At 38.9% G+C, this 19192-nt stretch overlaps 2 protein-coding genes across 2 annotated transcripts; one reads left to right on the top strand and one right to left on the bottom strand.

Annotated features, from left to right (window-relative positions):
- Positions 1-568: 568 nt before the first annotated feature.
- Positions 569-15558, top strand: LOC105563595. Its single transcript, XM_012015302.1, has 10 exons — positions 569-763; positions 7186-7340; positions 7713-7839; positions 7948-8065; positions 11206-11284; positions 12628-12679; positions 12943-13051; positions 13160-14077; positions 14146-14352; positions 14934-15558. The coding sequence occupies exons 2-10, from the start codon at positions 7217-7219 to the stop codon at positions 15066-15068; spliced, it is 1869 nt and encodes a 622-aa protein (XP_011870692.1). The 5' UTR covers positions 569-763; positions 7186-7216; the 3' UTR covers positions 15069-15558.
- A 1111-nt stretch (positions 15559-16669) lies between these two features.
- On the bottom strand, positions 16670-18167 carry LOC105563594 (tctex1 domain-containing protein 2-like). The gene is made up of 4 exons (XM_012015301.1): positions 17884-18167; positions 17246-17379; positions 17009-17142; positions 16670-16910 (listed from the first exon to the last, which is right to left on the bottom strand). Exons 1-4 carry the CDS (start codon positions 18054-18056, stop codon positions 16863-16865), a joined length of 489 nt encoding a protein of 162 aa, XP_011870691.1. The 5' UTR covers positions 18057-18167; the 3' UTR covers positions 16670-16862.
- Between the last annotated feature and the right edge of the window lie 1025 nt (positions 18168-19192).

The raw sequence follows: 19192 nt of genomic DNA, 5'->3' as shown, positions 1-19192 counted from the left end.
CAATTTAAGTAAATTACTTAAATAACATTTTCTCGAGATATTTAGAGAAATATAAATAACGAAAAATATTGTTTAAATTAATGCGATGAAAATATTATTATAGCAATGTTATTAAGCAACGTAATAATAATTTTATAATATTGACGATGACATTTTGTAAATACAATTATATTAATTTTCATTCTTACATAATTCTGGAATACAAAAGTATAAATTCTGTGAATACTTTGGCTAAATTCGTGAGTTACTGACGAAAGTTTAATTGTGTATACATATATGACAACGTTGAGATTGGTAAAAGCAATTGTTTAACTATTTTTAATTATATCGTTATATCCAATTGTACTTGCTTCAAATCCACACAATGATTCTTATTGTAACATTGATTGTAATAAAAATCGTTGTCTGATCTTGAATTCATTGAACGTCAGTCTGGACGTTTCGTAATATCGATGATCTTTCGATCTTGGAGCACGACGATCGAAGGTTTCCACGGGTCGGGGACACCTAACAATTCGCGATCCATCGCGCATGCGCGCGCCCTGGTCCTGTCTACCCACGACGGATTCTGGCGAGTAGCGGCAGCAAGTGTATGTAACCAGTCCTGGACGGACGGTCAATCCGGTGTCTTGTGAACCGCTCGCTCGGTCAGGATTGATCGGTTGGATTCGACGCGTGGGCAAAGTCGCCGGGAAGAAAACGAGACGGAGGAAAAAAGTGATCTAGCCGGTGTGCAAATTTCGGATTACCCTTTTCTCGCGAGGTAAGAACGGCCAATTTTATTTTTCTTCAGACTTCTCTAATCGGAAATACAATCTAAATTCGTTTAATTTTATTTAACGTATTACACTTAGTGTATTTAATGTATTTGTTGTATTTAATGTATATCTAACGTATTACGCATGGGTATTTTGTAAATTTGTCGATTCTGCAAAATATGTTTGTCGAACTGTACGAAAATTTGTGTAAATATATATGTGTAATGAATTTCTAAACTATTTAAATTTGTAAATTGATAGCACGCAAATGTCATACAAGATCATTTTAAATTAAATCGCGAGAAGTTAAAAACTGAAAATATTGCGCGAATATAAACCAGGAGCATTTAAATTAGAACAATTACTCAAACAATCTGGATATTATTATAATGTAAATAAATTGAATCTAATTAACTAATTGCCAGCCGGCAAATTAGTGGCGTCAGAAGCGCCAATTAACATTAATTATCTTAGCACAAAACTGCTCTTGCAATTATGCGTCTGTTTGTATTGAATCACTATTAGTACACTACTCGCCGCGCTATCGGTCCCATGTAGCAATTAATCTTCCGTCACTGAAAATGCCTCAGTGCCTTTAAATGACTGCAAACAGCGACCGTCATTATGCCGCATATGTCATTGGTTAACACGCCACGATTCCTGATGTTACCAGGTTGGAAAAAGTTCACTTCAACTCGGTAATTTTTATTGCGACTCGTTATAACGCAATAATATTTTAGCACGAAATTATTCCTTTTTAAAATACCATATTATATATTCTACAAAATTTTGTTTGAATTTTATTTGTAGGAAATGCTATATTTAAAATTTATAACTATAAATAATTAATTTCACAAGTCTTCTTACAATGAAAGTAAAAACTAAAGGTATATTTCTACGTTTACCTGTGACTGTTAAATGCAGCGTGCGGAAAAACTTATATTACAAACTGTTTCTGCATTGCCATCAAATTCTTTAATCATAACACATAAATTTTTGTGTGCAAACTTCAAGCTTCTTAAAATTTTTACAATTATTTCATTAAAGTATGATTTTGCAAAATGAGCCTGTTACCTTACAATATGTAATATGATATTAGATTCCATTTTATACATAGAAGGTACTTTATATAAGAACATTCCACAAAATTTAAATTTGCAAACTGCGACAATTTCACATGGAGTGATTTTTTTATACCACAATTCGCAATATCGGCTGGACTTGTCTCTTGAAACGTACGTAACACGGTAAGCAGATGACGATTGGAGATAGGCGGAAGGTCAAATCCCACTTTCCGTCTTCGCGGATCTCTCAGCCATGTTAGGTGCGTTTTAAAGACCGTTCAGAATAAATACCAATATGCATAATTCATGCGTCACTACGAATGTTACAACGTTCATTAAGAACTGCCTCGTAAGCAATGCATTATACATAAGAATAACATTCAAGAATAAGTGGAAATTCTTTGGCACCGCGTAATATTTCAATACAGTTGTAAATTATCTCATTTTGATTAACGTGATGTTTAATTAAGGAAAGACGACAGAAGCGAATTGTTTGAAACACAATCGTAACTCTTGAAATTTCTTCTTGCCTTCAATCTACTGATCTTTATCGGCACTATTTGGCAGGCGGTATATTTTTGCACGAAACTGACTTGTAGAAAAATAAATAAGACAAATTTGTACAACTGAGGTGAGGAAAAAACGAGGGCGCGGTACGACGAAAGTAGACATAAAAATAGGCGCAAAGCCAAAAACATATTGGCTCGTGGCATATAAAGTTTCGTACCATTGGGTTGGCGCGCCAAAAATAAAGCTGTATATTTTTCATCGCGTTTTTTCACGATGTTAAGCAAAATAATAAATTTTTGAAATTTTAATTTTGTAATACTAAGAAATGTTTAAGGTCGAAATTTCATTGAGGTAAAATTTCCGTAGAAACACATTCAATTAAAATATGAAATGATGTATATTCTCATGTTGTTATACGTTTAATTTAAATCATTACGCAGCTGCTGAAAACAGTTAATGGCAATCACGCGCAAATTTTATCTTGGCACTCCACAGACGCCAAAATTCACGGTTCGTTTGTGCACGTATGCAAAATAACATTAACGAGCAATCGTCAAAATCGCCATTAAAAATCTACTATTCGTGTAAAATGCGCCGACAGTAGAAAATCTGTTAGTCGGGGTGTAAATAACGGCATAAAGATGGATAGGTTATATTTAAACTGGTTAAACAAAGAACGGGGAATGTGGCGGCAGACGAAGAAGGAGGTGAGAAGGAGAGATGAGATGAGATGAAACGAGATGAGATGAGATGAGATTCCGGGCGCCAGTTGGCTGGACCGCCACCCACGTGATGTCAAATGTCAGCCTTAAATTTATACGAGATTGGATTTTACATTTTTTGCTCATCTCTCGTATGCACGTGCACGAGTAACGTTAACAAATAACTGATGCAATTTATTAATGTCCTGACAAATTGCCGAAACAGATACTTCAGCGAACTATAGTGACTTTACTACTTCTATCAATATCAAAATTGATAAGAAAATTATCTAAGCTTACACGTTGAATTAGTCCTTTTTCATTAATGATTGCATGTACAAAATATACCAAGACTTCAGATACGTGACAATGTCTCTTTGAATATCGTGAATTTAACTATCATTCACGCATGTGATCAACAGTAATATCACGTTTCAATTAGGTTCGAATTACCAGCTCGACGGTGCAAGAATTTCAATCGATGGTTTTAATATCGAGTATTGTAGGATGAAAACTTCTTAGTAAAACAGAAATCATAAAAATAATGATTTAAATATAAATTAACTGTTCATAGAATCACTTAAAATTTCACAGCACTCATGAAAAATGTTGCAACTATAGAATTGTTTGTGCGAAAATTGTTTGAATCACAGAAGGACCCGAGATGACCCTGTTTTTACACACAATATTGTCCACACACAATATTTTCATCAGTATCGATTTCATAAATATTTCATAAATGTTTTTAACAAAAAATATCAGCGAAAAACGTTGCATAAATATATTCGAAATTCAATAAATGCCCAATAGGAGAAACTTCTCCTATGAGGTCTGTGATACTCATATAATATTTACGTTGTTTGCGCAATTGTGTTGTGAATGCAAACACAAAACTTTCTCCCGTTGACACAGTTGTAATTCTCTAACGTTTGCATGTTTTCACCATTCCGTATTACCCATCCGATTACGCTTAATAAAACTGACACTGTAATCGGTGTGCGAATGCCGCAATTAATAGTACGAACCACCGTTGTGTAAGATATATTCGGATGTAATACACGATAGTGCAATACGTAAGTCGGTGCGTACGTACCGCAGCATTACAGAAACGTTGCGGTGCATCAATATACCAACAGTAGTAACGACGTAACATAATCACGCAGTTGCAACACGATCTCTTATAGTGTTTAGAATAATAATGCACTTCTTTGTACTCCGGTTCCCTACTTCTCCGAGCGATTCTTATTTATTCTTAGCCATATAAGTGGTTTCTACTGCTGCGTTCGCAACACCCTTCTTTAACCCTTCCGCGCTAAGATTTCAAGAATTTCTGCTCTTTAAAATAAAGCTTCTTTTTGCATTTTTTATTAATTTTTTAAGTTGATTTTCTTTTAATATTACATTGGCACATAATCGCGCGTTAAACTTTGAATTTTGACTAACTCGATTGTTGTGAATCTGTAAGCCACTTCGTTCGGAAGTATTTCGCTATTTTACAATCGAAAATTTCGCCACTTCGAGACGAAAATACATATGATCTCGTAACCTCCCGACATGATTTGTTTTATTTACGAATTGTATACATCTGTGAAAAGCTCTCGTCGTGAAATAGAGCACGTGAGTCACGGATATGTTCTCGCTCGTAACGCGCTTTAAAGTACTTCTTATATCGACGCCAGTGCAATCAATCTAATTTCGTCGAATTGGCCAACAAGATAAATCTTTCCACAGTTTTTATATCCTTTATTAACTCGATTGCATAATTTATTTTAGTTTTTATTCTCGCTTGATCAATTATATAATATTGAAAATCATGTTCCTTTATAATCGAACGAAGTAACTAGACGTAGTATGGAAAATAATTAAAATTACTACGATATTTATTGTACTAATTTTAACGAAAGCAATAACACGTAATCTTTTAATCTGTGGATTTTATATTAACACGATCTAGAGGGAAGAATATCACGTATCGCGTTTCTGTCAACAAAACGGAGCACGTAAAATTTTTTAAGAGATCGTATCACCGTGGATTAACGGTTGTAATTTCGCGGAGCAAACGATTTGTCCTCTATTTTTTTTCTCCACCCACTGCGCGCAACTTCTTTATGTTTAAACGAGATGAAAGTGATTGCGCAAGAACCGCAATCAGTAACGCGCAGGTGCATCCTGCAGGCTGAAATTATTACTCCGCGACCCGATGGCCAAGAATACATTTGCGAGCGTGCAAATTAGATGCACAATTAAAAAGACGGGCAAATAAAACGTCGCGACTGGCGGGGTGAAGGCTCTGTATCTATCGGATCTTAAGCACTGACTCGAGCGGAGTCACGATTAGGTAGCCTTCTTGGAATTAAACGAATCGCAGTCATCATCGTTTCGATTGACACGATAGCCTTGGAGGGCACGATACAATGTCACTGACGATGACCGGCTAACTATCTGCTTAAAACAGTTACATCGTCCGTTATCAGTGGCGTAACGTTGCAGCTGACAATGTACCTACGATCGCACGAAACCATTTCGACTTCCAATTTAGGCTTCTGATTGTATTGTTTAAAACCTATACCTATTTTGTAATTCCGTGGAGTATTATACGTCTTTCACATGTACTTTGCAAACGTATGGTTCAGCCCATTGTTATCGCGACAAATGAACTTTTTCATACGATTTCCTTTTTCTATCGAACAACTCGTTTTAATTACGTCACTGCAGCCGTTACTGCTCATTCGATCAAGTAGTTACGTGTGCTCTATATTAAACAGGAATGACGCGGCGGGCTTTGAAGTCAACTTATAATGCCGTCTGAAAACGAAATTGTGCGATAAAATCCGAGTATGAATGGTCTCGTTATCGCCTTTTCCGCTTTTAAATCCTCTCACAAATCTGACTGCTGAAATTACGCGTATATTATTTATAAACATTATGTCACGTAACGTAACTAACAGTGATATATTATACCAAATCAATACGGAGTATACAACAACACTATAATCTTTCGTACACTAAACATGACGACGTTAGCGTGTATAAGTTTTATATGTACGTATACACATCTAATAATGCATCTATTTTGTTAAAACTTGAAACAGTTTATATGTTGTCATCATCGTTGATACGATACTTTCCTAAGGACAAACTGTCTTTAATGGTAATCTTGATACGAGTGCGACGTCATTAAGAACTCGTATATCACAATCAAAGCGAGATATTCGTCGCGGAGACGTACACAGAACCGTAATTGACCTTGATCTGCATTTATCTGACCTTGGACCAATTCGCCCAAACTCGCCTTCAATAAGAGACGCCTGCAGTTACCAAATTTGGATAGCAACTCCTTCCTTTTATCGTGTATTACGACCGATATACCAGAATTGCTGGCAGAACAGTCGCTAGAATGCGTAGAATACGTATTCCAGAGATGGTCCCGCGAACACCGTGCGTTTCGAGATTTTGGAGGAGATCATATGAATGCGTACCTCTTTAGCTGCCGATTCTTGGAAGGCCTCCTTGGCCCCCTGGCCTCATTCACATTGGTGCCTCCGCCGGAATAAGTATGAGACCAGTTAGCATTTCCGCCGATTTAGTTCTCCGACTGATCTCACCTCTTTATCCAGTCTTATATATTTTGAACGGATCAGTTTCATCGAATATTTATGTGTCGCTTTCTAAAGTATAACGCGGTGACGTGTCGTAATGTGTAAAATAATTTAGGTCTTCGCGTTTCTTCTCGAAAAATATCTGTCGAATAGCCAATGGTACGGTAAGAAACAGCTTTTACGGCTACGGCAAAAATCGTGTATGCGCGACGGAAATCAGGAGCCTACACCCACTCGGACCTAAAACTGGCCGGCCTGGTCACGGCTGTTGCGCGAGTCTTGTAAACCGGCTTCGAGTGGTGCGAAAGTTCCTGCGAAAGTCCATAGCTCTCTACAGAGATTCGAATCCTAATATCAATTCTATTTATAACCCCACACTTCTATAAGTAGCGCGTTGCAGCAAGAAATATCTATCCGTGCTGCCGTCGTTCCAGTTACCCGACGTGTTCCAGAGGTCTTGTCGTCATAAATATTTATAATGAGACTGATTAATGATAGGTTACACTAAAGTTGATCGAGGCGCCAATCAAGCCTGCCACGTTACCCGTTACAGATTTCGTGAGGCAGGGCTTAAGAAGAACACAATGTCAGCAGCCGTGAGGGAGCGAACGTCGACGCACACCAGCAGAAAGATTGTGAGTCATGGCGGTCCTATATCTGGCCACAGAGACGGAGCAGCCACGGCCAGCAGTCTCGAAAACAACTTGGGTAAACCTTTAAATGTGCCACCAGAGGTGTAACTCTATCCATCCGTTGTTCATTTCCGCTTCTCTCTTTTTCTATCGAGCGAGTCGGCGATCTTTTCACTCGCGACACTTTCGTATCCGAGTTTCAATTTTTAGGAACAAATTAGCTACGCGCGCGTAGCTAATTTATCCTATTTTTTATAATAAATTATTTGAAGAATTTTCTTCTCCGCTGATGATTGACAATACTCCTATAAAAGTAGTGTAACGTGGAGTAGAACGTGATAGTATTTTAATTGAGATCACTTGTAATCGTTTTCGGATTCGTCTTCTCGTCCCTATTTTTCGTCAAGACGTCGATGACGTGTTAAATTGATTTATTCGGCTCTTTCAGACGCACTTCTCGAGGATCTGCAGACGAGTGTCTCGAGAAGTGCCACTCCTAGCCGAGACAGAACACTCTTACCCCAAGTCGAATATAGGGTAGCTGCCAACCCCACCAGAGTAATCTCCGAGGGCAGGTGAGAGAACAATAAGTTAAACGTTAATGACGCATCTCTTATACAAATAATATCCTTTCACACGTAAAACTACGTTAATAAATATTTGGATTAAAAATTACTTTTCAGGTCCATGTCTCCGTCTCGCTCGAGGGTGACTACCACTGAAAAATTCGTTAGTACCGGTCCAGCTGGAACGGGAAGCGGTATACCGGGGCTGGAACATCTGGACGCGGAGCTGCAAGATGTGAGTTCTTAGGCTAAAATGACGCTTCATAAGAATATCGTAAATTTCATTCGGTTTATTCGATTGGAAAGTCTAATACAAAGGCCCACGTGTTAATTCGGAAACAATTATAAACTTATAGAATTAATTTCATGGTGAAAACTTATTGCACGAATAAATCTTCTTACTGAAAAGTTATAGTTCTGCGAGATTTTTACTGTCGTTCAATATCTATCACTTAGTACATTACGTTGCCACTTTATCAAATAACAGACGTGCATTCTCAATTAATTAAAAATCATGAAACGCATGAAATATTAAAATTAAATCTAAAGTGTGAGTTTATTATCGCTGGGGTAAAGAATGGATAATAGCCTAGGGATACAATCTAGGAACAGGAAATAACGATAATCTTGACACGCATCGTATGAAATCACGTCGACGTCGACGATGCTGGTTCTTAAACGAAATAAGAATGCGTTGCGTGATTAATGCATGCAAGAAACTAGTTTCGCGCACCGCCATGTGCCCTTGCCGAGATCGCTGGATGTGCTGTGGAACAGAAAACGACTATTTCGATCAACTCATGTTAATTGAGTGAAGCTACTTTAATGGCACATAAAAATTCTCGGTACAACTCGCTTGAAATACATAACCGAGTAAAAAAAACAACGACTCAACATACGCGAACTATACATTGTTTAACAAATATACAATTTTCTCAATATTGTCGGGTCAGAAAAAATTGTAATAATTAAATTTATAATCTAAATATTAAAGTGTTGATTTTTTACGTCTCGAACAAATATCAGATTACATATTTGTCAATATGCACACAGTTTTGCTACTGAAAGTCGTAAACAAATGAAATATTTTTATATTTCGCTTGAAAAGGACAAACCATGGTCGAAACGTTGCGAGCATTAAAGATTAAAAATGCCAAATATGGTAAAACAAAACACCAAAGTTGTTAATTACTGCTGGCGACATTGAAGAATATTCTTGTTAATTGAAATATTTTTACTCCGAGGAATATACATATATGAGTGGAAGCAAGTCTCCTATTATGGGATAGGCTCCTAATATGAGATAGCGAGGTTTCTATTAAATAGACATTATCTGTTGAATTTCTTGCCCTCGGAGTGAAGCCTGTTTGGTGAAAAATTGATTGTTAAATCGTGTAATCATTGTGAGAAAAAGATTTGTGATTGAATTTGGACGTTGAAAACCTACTGTCTCATATTAGAATCCTATCTCATAATAATACAGGACTTTCCTCTATGAATTTTATACCGCGGTAAAACGTAGATTAATAGAGAATCGATTAGCATCAGTAAATTGTACCGCGGGTTCATTTATCAGCAACATTAATCAACGACAATATTATTAACAGCGGATCTATAACACCCACCGCACCGTATAAATCAGGCGCAATAGATTGTTAGACGCAAAGTATGAAATCACTTCCACGTTCACCGAGCTTTATGCGTCCCGCTGGACGCTGCGGCTCCAATTATACGCCACGCAGATTGCATCGTTCATGCATTTGCCCCCGGGTCGCAAATGCCAGTGCATCTAGCAAATGTTCAATGTTACCTCTCGCTGCATTCGAGACACCGATAGGAATAAGCGAGATCACTTTTATATTATATTTTCAAGTCGACGTGTCCCCGAAAATCGATCTAGCAAATATAGATTCGACGATCGCGTAATTGCATTATAATAGTCGTCCGCGCGACTATAACTGTCTAATTTGAAGCCAAATTATGATCGCTCGATGACTGTAATTACGCCACTCCCTCGCTTTCGTATTTATCCATTGACCTTTAGCCTTCACGCGATGTTACGAAGAATCCTTTAATAAATAGAAGAGGATATCGGCTTGAACAGCAAAATGTTGACACCGTAGATATTCCTTCTTTATAATTAATATTAAAAGTTAAAGTCTATTCCCTTCTCTCCTCAGTGTTATTATTTTCTAATGTATGCATACACTTTTTAATAGCAACACATTAAGATTCATATTTTAGATGCGCGATGTGGCGTGACTCTTCACTTTATAAAATACTCGCGAACCACACGGGAAAAAAAATGATCAACAAGATCAGTGTAATTGAAGTAAAATCGTTGAAACGGCATCACTTTTAATGAATGATCAGATAGTTGTCTTAATAATCTGGATATTTAGTCCAATGCTAAAAATTAAAATCCACAGCGAATACAATTGAGTGAATTATTTGTGGCGGTCCGTGACGTTAACGTTTAATTCGAGCAGCTTCATTATTTTTAGTTCGACGGCTTTTTTTTGGAAATGAAATATTTCTCGTACGTTCTTAATTTTGACCCGGTCTTCCGGCCAGGCAAGAGAGAAAAAAATGAAGAAACGCGTTAAAAGGTTCTGCTCGGTAATGATGCTCGAGACAGCTACGTAATTGTAGTAATATTACCATTTTACGCGATATACCGAACATTAGAGCATCGCGGCGAGGTACAGAATCAGTCTTGCGTGTAACGGGGGCCCCGAGGTAGGTAATTGCAGCGTTCGCTAGTCGTATGGCTTGTAATCCGACGTTCAATGAAAATAAATTGGTTTGCTCTTACACTCCTCGCACACCAGCCGGATATATCTTCGAGCTAATGGGCTTTAAGATCTTTAAGCGACGCTGTCTATCATCATCCGCAACGGTAGAGTGTAACGAAATAATCTGTAAAATTCCTGTACGTCTTATTTGCATACTCTCGCAGTTTGTGAAATCATGTGTTAAGGTTCATACGCGAAGTAGCACGCGGCGCGCGTGCACATTGCGTTCACGTAGAGAAGAAACGTGAAGAATTACAATTTGTATTCGGAGGATCGAAATAATTTATTCCATACATAAAATGTTGTGGCAACTCGGCTGCATTTTGTAGCTGAAACAATTATCGACCGTGAGCTGCACCGCGGGATTATCAGATGTTGTTACCGATCCGCCCATACCTTTGCACGTGGGACAGTCGTAATCAGAGTCTTATAAGGAGAGTCCGGCGCTGACACTGCCCACGCGCTGCTCGCGCTAATTTGTTACGATCGGATCGTTGCTATAAAAACGGATGACCTGAATGCCTATGCATACTGATGCGAGATTCTGCATTCGTGACGTCCCCGTCCTCTTCTTTTGCAGGTCCAACCCGGTCAAACTAAAACGGTGGCCTACAAGCAGGTGTCGTACCACTACAACAAGGATTTGGACGGGAAACCGGGTGAGAAGAATCCACGTTTTTATTTAATTCTACGCACGACGCGAGAGAGTAATTTAACAAATAACATATAATATTATAGTTATGTAACGTTGCCCTGGTATTGCGCTCCACGTAGCTGTAGAGCATCCCGTAGAACTTAGCGTACTGTCGCTGCAGCAAAGCGGATTCTTATCGGATTCCTTGAATTAACCGAGACAAGTAACACCGCGGAGCCGCGGTGAATAGCTTGCGAACGTGAAACGATCAAGGAAGGTAGGGGAGCCGGTTGCTCGTGTCACGCCTTTTAAGGCGCGCAACGGCCTTGCTGGTTTACGGTTAATTGATAATGAAAAAATCGACCGGATCGAATTTGAACGTTATTCACATCCTCGGCGCGATTCTAGCTGTGAAGAATATTATAAGCGAGCGATATCACGTGTCTCTCTATCTCTCTAGCGTCGCTTTCCAAAAGTAGCGAGTTCTGAAGTCGCGTCTCCGATTCATAAAATTTAATAAAACTACTCCCAAGTATACATGCGATTCTCAATGCAAATAAAAAATTTAACACACTGTGGAAATAATGGGTGAACGTTTAAATTAGGGAGCACCTCGTGGATATTTGATATTTTTATACAAATACATTTTCGCTTCACGCATTATATAGATGAAGCGATCATCCATCATCTCGCGCTCTTCGTGCAAAGTACAAATATTACATTTCTCCGTCATTAAATTTTATCCGCACAAAAAGTCCATCCAAACACATCCGTTTCCCAGCATCCTCGTCGAATATATTATCGATGGGACGGGGAACCTTTTCGAAACTTGATTCATCTCCGCCGTAAAGAAGCGCGTTGGGAGTAAAAAGGTCTTCCCTCTATCTCTGTATTTGGCTGAGACGGCACGGTCGTAGCTCATGTTCTTCGCGGTCACGCATAACACAAGCGTATCCATATTAGGACCGCTTATGGCAGAAGGCTGACCCGATTTCTTCGTGTCTCCGCTGCTCTCCCGAAAGAACGAAAGGTAAGAGAGAAAGACCGCGAGGGAGGTGTAGAGCAGAGGATAGACTCAAATTAGCTACGCTGGAAGGACAAGGACGACTGTGGTGATGGCGAGAACATTCGTTGATCGAGATATTCGTACGAGCCAATAAAGTCCACTATTGTAGTAGTTAACGTTACGACTCTCGTAAGATCGAGCCAACGATGTAAATCACTTCAACTTGTTGGCACCTAATTATTTCGTGCACTTTAGAAATTGACATTAATTTAGCACTTTTTATATCGCGCTGTTATTCTAAACTTATTATCGCGTTTTCGACAATCACAACGATAACGCGCTCGATTGATTTATTGTTCCAGACTCATGGGGCATATCAGAAAGCAAACAGCCTCTCACTGGCGCGCCCTTGATGTAAGTACACAATTCTGCCTCTCATAAGATCCAAAATATCCTTCGTTTTCTGAATGGATGCCAAGCGACTCGGTCGCGTGACATATATTTTCCGTTAAAATAGAAATAAACTCATATTTCTCAATTGTCTGTAATTTACGTATGGAAGAAATTTACTGCACAGACGGTGCAAATACGACTAGTCTACTAATTTTACAACTCACAAAGTAACTTTGCAAATTTTCGAAACGTAAATTTGTAAATGAATTGATTAATATCCACAGGGAAGACATCCATGAAAGATCCTACGAGGAGACTAAAACTCCAGCGAGTCCATACACGTATCAAAGTCCAGAACCGGTTATTAAAAAATCAGTGGTTAACAGAGAATTGGTGAGCAAAATTATATTATTGTATATTGAGCATTTTCAAACGTCGATTCGCCGATGTTTCTTACGTCAAATGAAATGGAATTGGGATTAATACAATTGTATTTATCAGGTCTATGGCGACTCGTCTCGTTCGAAACAAATTTCTCCGCTACCAGGGTCTCAAGGCACGCAAGAATACAAGACCATCGAGTACAACGTCCCGTCGCCAAGTCCATCGATACCGATCAATCTGGCGCCCGGACCAAACACAAAAGTAACCACTACCATCAAGACGTACACCTACGAACTACCGGGAGCGCCGGAAACGTATCTACCAGGTGGCAACGTGCCAGGGAGTGTCGTGCTGCCCGGTGACCAAATGATCACGTACACCCTACCGAGAACCACCACAGACAAGACGGTCACCTATCAGACCATGACGGAGAACGTGCCGGGACATCCTGGTACGCCGATCAGATACTCGCCGACCGAGATCAAGACGGAGAAGTCTAAAACTATACACAAAGAGGCCAAGTTCTACCGCGAGGATCACCATGGCCAATCGTCTCCCTATCCCTACCGTAACGCTGTACCGACGAACTTGGAGTCCAAGACCACCGTGACCGAGAAGTATTACCATGACGGTAATTATCCTAATGGCCACGGACCGGGCGACCGTCCGGACTACTCTACAGGCTCCTTATATCAAAATCAATCGCCTCCCGTGAGCGAAACGCACACCAGAAGCATCAATCGGTTCGAAGAGTATAGATCCGGCACGTCGTCGTCCAGCGGACGTTATCCCGACAAGCCAGATACTCCGACCAGGAGCTATTATCCGGCTATTGTCCAAGAGACACCGCCGCAGTCCAGCACAACGATTTACAAATTCTCGAATACTATGACGACAGTACCGCCGAACAAGCACGCCGACGACCACGAGGTCCTCCTGCCGAAGCCGTTTCCAACTTCTGCTAAGCGAATTGCCAATGGCGAAGGACCACCGACGAAACTGGAGGATCTCATGGCCTCGTTCTCTGATTCTGAGGTAATTGATACGATATTATTTGCACGATGACAGTTCTATACATGTGTATATGTATTTTATTCGTTCAGCGAGAGGTATTGGAAGATATAGAGAAGCAAGAGCGTCAGAGCAAAAAGGAATCGCCGGCTACGAAGAAGAAGGAAGTTGATTTTCTCCCGCATACACCACCCAAAGTCAAAAGCAAGAACGTTGCTGGGCCTCCGGTCTATTATCCTCCTGGCTCGGCGGAATTCACCAAGAAGGAAGAATCTAGTGTTGCCATGGCACAATCCGGCGTAAGTCTTATATGATTTCACCTGGTGAATATTTAATAAGGTTCTCTATTATGAGATATTTGATGAGTTTCTGCTAAATTAATAGGCATCATCTGTTGGTTCCATGAATTTACTGTCCTTGGAGTAAAATTTGTTTCCTGGACAAATTCATTGTTAGATCGTATGATTGTCGCGACAAGAGAAAAGATTTTGTAATTGGCTTTGGGTGTTGAAAACCTGCTATCTCCATATTAGACGATTGTGTGGTACATGTACCAAAGTGCACCAAGTGTACACTCGGTCATGAATGCTTTTACACCTGAAAATAGCCGTCAAGTTCAATATATTCCAGTAGAAAAATTCATTTTATTAAAAGAAATTTTCCCATTGGATATCTTTAGCATCTTTCTTCAGGTGTAAAGGCATTCATGACGTTGAGGGTACGCTCTGGTACACTCTGGTATTTATATGTACCAAACGGTCGCCAAAAATCACCTATTAGAAGCCTATCTCATAATAAAGGACTCTCCTTTATTATACGAAACGATTGTAAATTCACGATATTTCATTAATGATATTCTCACATTCACCAATTTTTTCAGGGAGAATGGCAAAAGGCCAGCGGAAAATACGAATACGAGGCTTCCAGCAAAAGTAAAAGCAAAAGCAGCAAAGGGGGTGCTGTTGTCCCAGTTTGCCTCCCGTTATGCTGCGCGTTGCCATGCGTCATTATGTAACTTATTATTACAGTAACAAATTAACGAAGTACATGACATACACACACGATATACATTTGTTATCATAATATAATCGACAGAAATTAAAGGAGAAGTTAATGCAAAAGCATAATCTTAGAGCAGAGTTTTATAAATTTCATAACTTTTCCTTGCCGATATAAGGTTCGTTCATTTGACTTGCATATTACGCTTTTTCTTCTCCTTAGGTAACATCAATTTCACTTTAATTATAAAAATATGGCTAAGAAGTTTCTATGTACGTGTTGATATACTTAATACATGACAGATTATATATTAAGCAAGTAATCAAAACAAATCGTGCTGTTACATGAAAGTGAACGTTACTGCGCTATGTTAACATATTTATAAAGCAGGAATATTTCGAGAAGCTATTTATTTTTATTTCTATTATTACAAGTATTATTTTTCCCAGTGGCAAATTATTAAAAAGTTTTACATGTACCGCAATATAACATATGTTATAACGGAACGTATAATACGAAATGTTATATCTAGTGCCTCCTGTACATTTCTCAAGTCTATTATTACATATTTTATTATATATATAGGACATTCCGCGTCAACCGGATCACCGGCGTCCTCCAAAATTGTGATGCATCCGATCGGGACGAGTAAGGCCCGGTCTACAATGAGTCGTTAGTCGTTAGTCAGAAGTCGCAACTATATGTTGATCCTTTTCCTTTCTGGGTGGAAGAAAAAGGACCGACATATAGTTCCGACTTCTGACTAACGACTAACAACTCATTGTAGACCGGGCCTAAGAGTTGTACAGCAAAATATATGCATTCTGAGTTCATATTGTTCTCACGTATCTCACAAACATGACGACAAATATGGACACAGATGCGGGCTCACATGCTGCTCATGCTTATGACTCAGATAACAAAATGTATGCAGTTTGAGTTCATATTGTCCTCATGTATCTTACAAACATGACAAAAATGAATTGTAGTAGAAAGGCCATGTTGCTTCTGGAAGTATTCAAGTAAACGAACAAATCGCGCCCTTACTTGTCCCAATCGGGTGCGCAAATTTTTTAGGAGGCCGGTGATCTGGTTGCCGCGGAAATCCCCATATACATATATATACATAAACAAAATAAATAATAAAATTAATAGCACATATTTTAAATAAATTAGAATTTTTATTACTGCGTAAATATATTTTTGTATTGTTATTTACATTGCCTGCCGCAATGTATATCTTTTATATGAGAAACGTAAATTATACATAGCATTGGCAATTAACTATCTAAGTACAAAAAAACTGTAAAATATCCTTGTTTTTCAAAACTGTAAAATTTCTTATTACTTAGCAAATAAATTTTATTAGTCATTTTATACATATAAAATGTATTGAACTTCAAGTTGTCCAATAAATTATTTGTTTTCAAACTGATTTGCTAAAGATGAAAAGGTAAAGCGAATAATTCAAATATATTGTAACAAGTAGGATAAATGAATTTTAATTATTCTTAATTAATTACCGTGAATTATGGTGCTATAATAATTTTAGTACATAAGAACCATGTGAAATGGAAAATATCAGTGCAAGAACAATCATGTGCATAACATTGGACATGGCTATAAATATTATCTGTAATTACATGTAAAAATTGCGTCATATCGTGACATATAACACTGCGTTACATATATATCAATGTACAATAATAATAGGTTATACTTTAATAAATTCACCGTTGTTTCTAAACAATACTTTTCCATACATGCGCCTCGTCCACATATACATTTTCTAGAAAAAAAAATAACCCTCCTAATAATAATAAACTGCATACACTATAGCCACGCAAAATATAGTATCCTGAAAAACAACGTGCAATTAAGTCAGAAACAACGTAAAAATAAGATATCTGGGCATCAGTGCGACAGTAGGTTGAACTGAAACATTTGTCTCCTTACATTGATAAAACTGTCATAGGCATATGTGTCAGCTTCTGCATCCCAAATACATCTTGTACCTATTTTCACGCCGGCACCATGTTGCTGGCCCAAAACCACGTTGACGATATATTTGTACCTCTTAAACTGTAAGTCTGTGAATACATCAAAAAGGCTATAATATAATAAATATTCGTACTACACTTAAACTGTAACAATCAATATCAATTTAAATTGTGCATGCGGAACAAGTATTACCCTTCATCTTTCTCTCAATAATATCTGATATATTTTCGGTCCATTGCGCAGCTGCCTGGGCGTCATACGACTTGGTGGCGAGTTGATCGAACAGCACATCATGGATTATCTCTTTCGCACTTAGAGGCTTGAACCTGTGTTAAAATCGTTTAAATTTCAATTACGCCTGGACTCCAAATTAGTCAGGCTCTAAGAAGGATGTCAATTATACCATCAGTTCCACCGAGTTCTCCTGATTACTGCTTTAAGAAGTTAATCTTTAAGTTAATAAGTTAATCTGACACTGAAAAACAAGTTTGCTACCGCAGTTAATCATGGTTTGCTAAAAACATTTCGCCGCCGTAACTATGGATCTTCAAACCGCAGCAAACGGTTTGCTGTCGCACGCAATACAATAGGCACAGTAGCACAACATTTAATTAGCCCAACTAAATATTAGCTGATACGATTTATTAAATCAGACCACTCAGCCAGTTTAAAGTCGTCAAACAACTTTTCTTCTTGCTGTAAATATTAGCTGTCCATATTTTACAACTGAAATGTAGCTGCAGTTTTCAGCTACGGCAGCTACATTGCTCTTTCCGTGTATAATTCTCTATAATGCGGGCTGTGCTATCCGTGAAGACAGATCAACGTACTTCTCGTGAAGATGCGGTCGAATTTGATAAACCGGTTGCTGAGCCGCCTCCTCAACGTCCTCGAGAATCTCCAGATTCACATGCTTCTTTTCCTGCTCCTCCTGTGCTACGTCCGCCGCTTCTTGCGCCGGGTTATGTTTCGTAGAATGTTGCATTCGTCTCGCTTCCGCCATTTGTATCAGATATAATTTCCTGTCAGATCATCCCTACTGATCGTGGGCATGTTCCAAGTTGTTTACCTTCAATGGCAACCAGTGGCAACAGTATCGTTGCTGACGGACAATGAGTGCGTTCCGGCAAGACACTGCTACCGTAGCGCTACAGCTTTTTCGCTACAATTGTAGCGGTGCCATATATACATTAGCGTGCATAACCTCAAAATTGAATTATAAGAGTCGCGTTTACCTCGTTTACAAAATTAATTGAAACGAATAGAATGGAATATATTGAAGATTGGCTCATGAATGACATATTGTTCGATTATTCATCAGATGAAAGCAACGTTAAAGAGGAAGAAGTTCCGCTACAGTTGTAGCGGTACGTTTTGCCGAAACGTACTCGTGTAGCGCTATCGTAGCGCTACCGTAGCGCTACGGTAGCAGTGTCTTGCCGGAACGCACTCAATATGTTCAGCAAGACCCAAGCATTGCGTTGCCTTGCGATATCCGAAGCCAATTCGTTGGCCTCAACGGTAACAGCCAATCGTGAGCCTTGTTTGCTGTTGCTACACTGGTGAACCAGTGCAATAAATTAGAGTGAGACAAGTATATTTTTCTCATTCTTAAGCCCGCTGCAGACGATGCTATTTTTCCTGCTGGATTGCTTGCGATTTAGTAAATTACTATCGTTGCACCACTCAGCATTCAGGATTCCTAGTAATTTACTAAATCGCAAGCAATCCAGCAGAAAAAATAGCATCGTCTGCAGCGGGCTTAACTTACTGCACTAGTTCACCAGTGTAGGAACAGAAAACAAACCTATTGCTGGTCAACAATTAAGGCTGGCTTATGCAAAGCCGTTAACTTATGCCGGAATCGGTAAAAGTTAAACAATTACAGTCAACTTTTCTCCTGACTTTGACTAATTCCGGTACAAGTTACGGCCTTGCGTAAACCAACCTAAAGCCCGCTGCAGACGATGCTATTTTTCCTGCTGGATTGCTTGCGATCTAATAAATTACTATCGTTGCACCATTCAGCACTCAGGATTCCTAGTAATTTCGTAAATCGCAAGCAATCCAGCAGGAAAAATAGCATCGTCTGCAGCGAGCTTTACCCAATTCTGCTCTCTCGCGAAGAGCTCAACGAAG

The sequence above is a fragment of the Vollenhovia emeryi genome, unplaced genomic scaffold (assembly GCF_000949405.1).
Source record: "Vollenhovia emeryi isolate VEMERY1.0 unplaced genomic scaffold, V.emery_V1.0 DF939174.1, whole genome shotgun sequence".
Lineage (NCBI taxonomy): Eukaryota > Metazoa > Arthropoda > Insecta > Hymenoptera > Formicidae > Vollenhovia > Vollenhovia emeryi.
Note: the sequence above shows the minus strand (reverse complement) of the source record. Positions and strands in the feature narration are given on the sequence as shown.